The sequence below is a fragment of the Xenopus laevis genome, chromosome 6S (assembly GCF_017654675.1).
Source record: "Xenopus laevis strain J_2021 chromosome 6S, Xenopus_laevis_v10.1, whole genome shotgun sequence".
NCBI lineage: Eukaryota > Metazoa > Chordata > Amphibia > Anura > Pipidae > Xenopus > Xenopus laevis.
Window position 1 is genome coordinate 25,191,653 of NC_054382.1, and position 8,000 is coordinate 25,199,652.

General features: G+C 34.9%; 1 protein-coding gene across 2 annotated transcripts; it reads left to right on the forward strand.

The window, feature by feature from the left end:
* Nucleotides 1-1,124: 1,124 nt before the first annotated feature.
* On the forward strand, nt 1,125-7,721 carry LOC121395013. 2 transcript variants are annotated; one of them, XM_041567474.1, is made up of 5 exons: nt 1,125-2,342; nt 4,800-4,917; nt 5,738-6,121; nt 6,749-6,971; nt 7,609-7,721. In XM_041567474.1, the coding sequence occupies exons 2-5, from the start codon at nt 4,842-4,844 to the stop codon at nt 7,697-7,699; spliced, it is 774 nt and encodes a 257-aa protein (XP_041423408.1). In that variant the 5' UTR covers nt 1,125-2,342; nt 4,800-4,841; the 3' UTR covers nt 7,700-7,721. The 2 variants fall into 2 exon arrangements, with proteins under 2 accessions (XP_041423408.1, XP_041423409.1); XM_041567475.1 differs by lacking the exon at nt 1,125-2,342 and having other exon boundaries at nt 3,909-4,917.
* The last annotated feature ends 279 nt before the right edge of the window (nt 7,722-8,000 follow it).

The window sequence follows — 8,000 nt, forward strand, 5'->3', positions numbered from 1 at the left end:
GTTTGTACTTCTTCCTAATAGGTTTTAAGCACTTTACAATGGTACCAGACATGTGTGTAGGTACCTACTTCTTTTAGGCATCTCCAACAGGTATCTTGTGCGTTAGGAAATATGTGCTTTAATTTAGTAGGGGTATAGTACCATCTAGTTAGTAGTTTGTACGCAAATTCTTGTGTCTTAGACGCCATTGATGACTTATGAATAGAATCATATATATCGGGCCATTTAACTTGTGGTATTGTAATCTCGAGGTCTTTTTGTTTGGGGTTAAGTTTTAAGTGGACAGACTCTATTTTCTAGAGGGGAATAAGTGTTGAGAGGGTGTCTTCATCTTGGTTATGGAGTATGTCTTTCACATGATACTTAAAATGTACCAATAAATGAGCAATACAAGCACATCACCTTAGCAGAGTGTTCTTATTGTGTCTGTATTCTATACTCAAATGACTCTGCACTTGATTAGAGAATTGGAAAGGACTTTGCAGAGGTATTTTTCACTTTTCACATACAGTAAGGGATTTCTGATAATTGTGCAATTATGAGGATATAAAGTAATAATATTAAAAGGCAATAGCAGAAGAACTGCCTGTTGGACAATGGTGAATTTTGTGTGTTTGTCAGATTTAATAGACAGATAATGTCCTGTGTGCATCACAATGCTGCTAGTACTTAAACTCACCCGTTTTCTGTAAGAAATCAGTCCCCATAGCCTGTGATATTTTTTTCCTTTTAATAAAATTGCTGTTTAATCTTATACATAAACGACACACAATACCAGCTACAGGAATTTTGTTATGGTTTTGAGAAGTAGGGTACTATTACATATTGACCAAAAGCAGAATTCCCAGAGTACTGGCACACATGGAGATTTGTTGTGGTACAGGTATGGGACCTTTTATCCAGAGTGCTCAGGAACTGGGGTTTTCCAGATAGCGGATGTTTCCAGAATTTGGATCCTTATACCTTAAGTCGACTAGAAAATGAAGTAAACTTTAAATAAACCCAAGTACAAGCTACTGTTTTATTACTACAGAGAAAAAGAAAATCATTTTTAAAAATTTGGATAGAATGGAGTCTGTGAGAGACAGTCTTTCTGTGATTCAGATCTTTCTGAATAATGGGTCTCTGAATTATGCATCCCATACCTGTAGTTCATGTTTACGATGGGCAAGAAATCTCATGAAAATGCGTTCTCCTTGCCAAAACATCACAGCGGTGATCCAGCTTAATATCAGGAAAATAAGGCAATGTTACTGGGATTCATTTGGATTGCTGCATAATGTATTTTAGGCACGGAGACAAGGAGAAAAGTGTCTTGTAAGTAAATCAGACTGAAAAATCCCAATAAGCATGCACATCCACATGCATCTGATCCATTTGCTGTTTTGATTACCCTCTGACAGGATAAAATGAGGCTAACGGAGGGGATACAGATACTACCTGACCCAACACAGAGACAATGATGCATTTTGTGTGGGGAATATGTGCCCAATTTAATGATATGGTAAAGGTTTATAGGGTTTACATGTCCATTAATGTATATGCTTATTTGCATAGTAAAAATGTGTTAGATTTGGGAAATGCTGGGTCTTTTTGAGTCTCTCAAGTAATGCACACAAGATAGCAGCCAATGCACGGCAGAAATTAATTAATGGCCTTTGAATTTATGTGACTGCTTACAAGTGCACAAGCAACCAATGAATTACAAGGGGAGGGCAGTATCAATGTCCAATAAGAACCAAGTAAGGGCAAAGCCTGAGAGTGATGATTTAATCATATAGGAAGTGCAGGTGTAAAACAGGCCACTCCCATCCTTCAGAAAACCAATCAGAGAGACAGGAGAATGGTAAATAAACTAGCTTTTACAATGACCTTTTTACTTTTTTATGGCAAATGGGTTTTCTAACTCTATGAGAGCATTTTTGGTGGTTTAATAAGATTCGGACATTGAAGGTGAACAACCCCTTTAAGATCAGCCCATTTCCAGATGTCATGTTTCTTTTTAGTCAAAAAGAAACATTTTTATAAACATGCCCCTTTAAGAGTATGTTATAATGTATTGTTATTATCTGTTTATATATTTTTTTGCTTCATAAAGCTCAGCTTGACTAAAGCACCAGATATGATGAAACATTGATAATAGAATTAATTACATTACAATTAATGGCATTGCTGGTTTATATGTTGATAGATAAGATTCTCATATTCATTCTTCTTTCTGTTTTTTTTTCCCAGAATAAACTCTCTGAAGGCCGTGGAAGACCCTCTTGCCCAGCACACCCATGTGTCTTCATTCATTTATCTTTATCATCTGACTATTTCAATTTTTGGAACCAGTTCAGGTAAGAAGATAATTCTATTGTCTTTTAACCCTTAAATCAGTATTTGCATTACCTTCATGTGAAACATTCCATTCTCAGATTTTATTATTGCAATGCAGAGACATGACTAAGCCCTTTGGATGTGCTAATATGTAGGGATGCATACTGAATGTATATTGAGTGCAGGGCAGTCACCCAATCAAAATGCTAGTCTCTCAAATAAAATACACATAGAAAAGCTTATACGGCATGAGTCTTATTTGTAGCTTTGGAATCAGTTTCTATTTGTTCTACTACACTTAAATGCCAGCATTCAGTGATATCTATAGGCAGATATAGATAGATAGATAGATAGATAGATAGATAGATAGATAGATAGATGATAGATAGATAGACAGACAGACAGACAGACAGACAGACAGACAGATAGATAGATAGATAGATAGATAGAGTAGATAGATAGATGACAGACAGATAGATACAGTAGATAGATAGATAGATAGATAGACAGACAGACAGACAGACAGACAGACAGACAGATAGATAGATAGATAGATAGATAGATAGATAGATATAGATAGAATAGATAGTTAGATGATAGATAGATACAGTAGATAGTTCCAGTAGATACAGAAGATAGATAGATAGATCCATTAGATAGATAGATCCAGTAGATAGATAGATAGATAGATAGATAGATAGATAGATAGATAGATAGATAAATAGATAGATAGATCAGATATATACAGAAGATAGATACAGTAAATTGATAAACAGATACAGTAGATAGATGATAGATAGATATAGATACAGAAGATAGATAGATAGATAGATAGATACAGTAGATAGATAGATACAGTAGATAGATACAGTAGATAGATACAGACGATAGATACAGACGATAGATAGATAGATAGATAGATAGATAGATAGATAGATAGATGATAGATAGATAGATGATAGATAGATAGATACATACAGTAGATAAATACAGAAGATAGATACAGTAAATAGATAGATAGATAAATTAGATAGATCCAGTAGATAGATATAGATACAGAAGATAGATAGATACAGTAGATAGTTAGAAACAGTAGATAGATACAGAAGATAGATACAGTAGATGATAGATATAGTAGATAGATAGATAGATAGATAGATAGATAGATAGATAGATAGATAGATAGATAGATAGATAGATACAGTAGATAGATAGATACAGTAGATAGGTATAGTAGATAGATACAGAAGATAGATACAGTAAATAGATAAATAGATAGATACAGTAGATAGATAGATACAGTAGATAGATAGATACAGTAGATAGAGTAGATAGATAGATAGATACAGTAGATAGATACAGAAGATAGATACAGTAAATAGATAAATAGATAGATACAGTAGATAGATAGATACAGTAGATAGATAGATACAGTAGATAGAGTAGATAGATAGATAGATACAGTAGATAGATATATAGATATATACAGTAGATAGATACAGTAAATAGATAGATACAGTAGATAGATATAGTAGATAGATACAGTAGATAGATCTAGAGGCATAAAGCTAAATGGCCATTATGACATCATTGGGTATGTTCACTGTGACATCATCGGTATGTTCATTGTGACATCATCGAGTATGTTCATTGTGACATCATCGGGTTGGTCATTGTGACATCATCGGGTATGTTCATTGTGACATCGTATGATCATTATGACATCATCGGTATGATCATTATGACATAATAATCTGTGCAACTATTAAACTGTCCAGCTAACAGTGAACTCATTTCATGCATAGAGCTTGAAGTGAACACTTCTTGTTAGTGAACACATCTTGCTTCTGTGCATATCAAAAAGAACTGTGAGTAGAAAAATTATATTTCAGTTTTTGGCTATATGTGTTTATGTTATATTTATCTAAATGACTTTGCAATGTTGAATTTCCCTGATCTGTAATCCTTATATATTTATATGTATTTATTGATGTCTAGATATTCATGGGACTAACCTACGGGCTCAATATAACTAAAATTATTAGTTGTTCTAATGTTCTATATACTATTGAAGGGGAAATTGTGTAATTGTGGTTTTCAGGATTGTATCAAAGGGAAAACATGAAAAAAATTTATATCTTGCCTAAAACCTGTTGAGATACAATGGGATGGGTATTTTCAACATTCAAGCAAGTTTATTTGATTTATTGTTTGGATTGCATTGAGATTTGCATTAAGATTAGCCCATTTTAGTCAAAAAGAAACATTTTTATAAACATGCCCCTTTAAGAGTACGTTATAATATATTGTTATTATCTATTTATATCTTTTTTTTGCTTCATAAAGCTTGACTAAAGCACCAGATATGATGAAACATTGATAATAGAATTAATTACATTACAATTAATGGCATTGCTGGTTTCTATGTTGATAGATCAGATTCTCATATTCATTCTTCTTTCTGTTTTTTTTTCCAGAATAAACTCTCTGAAGGCCGTGGAAGACCCTCTTGCCCAGCAATGATGGGTTCCATGTGTCTTCATTCATTTATCTTAATCATCGGACTACTTCAATTCTTTTTTGGAACCAATTCAGGTAAGAAGATAACTCTATTATCTTTTAACCCTTAAATCAGGATGATTACAGCCATATGAAATGCTGTATGAACTCTTATGTAGCAAATGGTCGAAGACACATTTTTAAAGAGACAGTACATGATAAATTTCGATATTAGAATTTTTGAATTTTTTTAAAATTCTAATCGAATTTGGACTATTCCTTAGTCGAAGTACACATAAAAAAGCTCAAAATTTGAATTTTTTTAATTTTCAATTTTCACTTTGACCCTTGATAAATCTGCCCACGTAATGTAACTACACTTAGAAGCAGATTCATATTCAAATTTTTGTTTTTTAAGGTCAAAACTCTCACTCACAAATTCGACTATTTGCCAAATAAAACCTGCTGAGTTCATGTTTAAGTAAGTGGGAGAGGTCCAGGGACCAATTTGAACGTTACTAGCCTACCTAGTTACTAGCCTTCCTGACAAACAACTCTATTCGATTCGAATTAGATTCAAATTTTTGCATCGGTAACATTTGTGTGAATTTTACATATTCAATATTTTTATTAAATAACCCCCGATTGAATTTCGAGTATTTCGGACTTTCGGGATCTCAGTTCACCGCAGCCATCTTCCTGAAGACCCAGAAGATGGCTGGCGTTAATTGCGATCCCTGAATCTGCGCCGAGGGGTAAGTAAAAAGTTAGGGCCATTTCCCGGGGGGGGGCTTCATATGCTAGGGGGTAGGTTTTTTTTAGTTACAGTTGAATTCTCCTTTAAGGTGACAAAAAGTGACAGAGCTAGGTTGAGGTTCTCTTTCAAGTTAGTAATTGTGTGTTTTTCTTTTTTCAGCTCTGAAAGTTGAAAACTTTCGTCTATTCAAACCGAAGCTGATATTAAAAGCAGATACTTGGAATATTATACCATGTGCCTTTCATACAAGGCGTCCCCTGAATCCGTCACACGTCAAATTGGAATGGGGTTTCATCCCAAAAGGCAGAAAGGATTACCAACCTTTAGTGCGTCTATACGGAGACCATGTCAGAACGGCATTGCCTGCTTTCGCGGATAGATTCCAACTTTTTAAACCCCTAGTGGCAAAAGGGAACTGTTCGCTGGTCATCAATCCCACAGTCATTGAAGACAGTGGCACTTATCAGGTTACACTGACGATAAAAGAAAAGGTGTTCAAGCCCCTTTCGTCTATAAAAATTCAAGTTGTGCATCAACTCAAAGGTAAATAAAGGGAGAGACTGTATTGTAAACCCAATATGTAGGGGCACATTTACTTAGGGTCGAATATCGAGGGTTAATTAACCCTTGATATTCGACCGTCGAAGTAAAATCCTTCGACCTCGAATATAGAAGTCGAAGGATTTACCGCATTTCCTTCGTTCGTGCGATCGAAGGAAAAATCGTTCGATCGAACGATTAAATCCTTCGAATCGAACGGTTCAAAGGATTTTAATCCATCGATCGAACGATTTTCCTTCGATCAAAAAAAGCTAGGAAAGCCTATGGGGACCTTCCCCATAGGCTAACATATGTGCTTGGTAGGTTTTAGGTGGCGAAGTAGGTGGTCAAAGGTTTTTTTTAAAGAGACAGTACTTCAACTATAGAATGATTTTTAGTTTGAAACGTTCGATTCGAAGCCGTAGTCGAAGGTCGAAGTAGCCAATTCGATGGTCGAAGTAGCCAAAAAAATACTTCAAAATTCGAACTGTTTTTTACTCTATTCCTTCACTTGAGCTAAGTAAATGTGCCCGTAGTGTATTCACCTTCTAAATATATCTCAGGCATGCTACCTACATGTGTTTAGTTCTGGATCTGAGATTCACCTACAGTAATTGTTTTGCTTTTCAGGTGGATCACGGTCAGCACGTATGAATGATGAAACAACGACAAAACCTACAAGCACCACTATAGCACCAAACCAAGAAACAACTGCAACAACAGCAGATGACAGGGATTTCATTGACAAGACCATCCTCCCAGGTCTTAAAGGAAAGGAGAAGATCTTTGGTATATCAGTGATAGCTGTTGCATCGTTCCTTGTTTTATTCTCACTATTAGGACTCTTTGTATGGTAAGTAAAATTTCCTTTATCTTGCTCTAGAATATAGAACATCGGACAAAAAAGTGTACAATAAATAGCCAAGCAAGATCAACTTTGGTTATTTTTTTCGGCTACTGCCTTACTATGCAAAGAAATAATTTTTCCGCTTATATCCACACGCTCCTATGTCTGCACCCAGAGGCACTGCCTTGGCCTGGGGTCAGACACATGAAGCAAATGTAGGCAGATTATATAGTGAATAAAATATCCCCTCTTGTAAATTCTAAGGATATTATAAGTTACAGAGGAGTTTCATGACCATATAAAAAGACATCAGAAGTCACCGTTTATAACTGATGACATCAGAACTCACCATTTATAAGGATATACTTTACAAGATATTCATAGCTTTTGTGTATTATATATATATATATATATAATATTTCTCATGCATATTATTATATTATATATATAATATTACTCATGCATTCAGTGCTGGGCAGGTGGAAAGAGGTTCTATATAGATATATATATAAATGTCTGTACATAGTTCTGCAATGCTCAGAAATATGCGCAGATCACAGATCCTTAAAATGTATTTGTATATGAAAATTTGGTTGTTTAAAAATATTTTGCCGCCATTTAACATTTTTTTCCTTTTTTGCAGGTTTGCTGACAAGCAAATGAAGAAGGAAAAGATCGGCGATGTAGAAAGCCCACCATCCAGCTCATCTAGTGACAATGAGGAGGAATCATAAGGGAATATGAATTAAAGGGATACTGTCGTGAAAACATGTTTTTTACAAAATGTATCAGTTAATAGTGCTACTACAGCAGAATCCTGCATTGAAATCCGTTTTTCAAAACAAGAAATGGATTATTTTATATCTAATTTTAAAATTTGCTATGGGGCTAGACATTTTGACATTTCCCAGCTGCCCTCAGGTCATGTGACTTGTGCTCTGATAAACTTCAGTCACACTTTACTGCTGCACTGCAAGTTGGAGTGATGTCATTACCCCTCCCTCCTACAAGCTGCTGTAATGTAAATAGAGCCTT

Bases quoted from the DNA above. Each gene is read 5' to 3' on its own strand.
- LOC121395013 (XM_041567474.1), top strand. From the start codon at position 4,842: ATGATGGGTTCCATGTGTCTTCATTCATTTATCTTAATCATCGGACTA. The intron at 6,122-6,748 runs GTAAATAAAGGG...TTTGCTTTTCAG, and splicing joins AGTTGTGCATCAACTCAAAG to GTGGATCACGGTCAGCACGT. The intron at 6,972-7,608 runs GTAAGTAAAATT...CCTTTTTTGCAG, and splicing joins CTATTAGGACTCTTTGTATG to GTTTGCTGACAAGCAAATGA.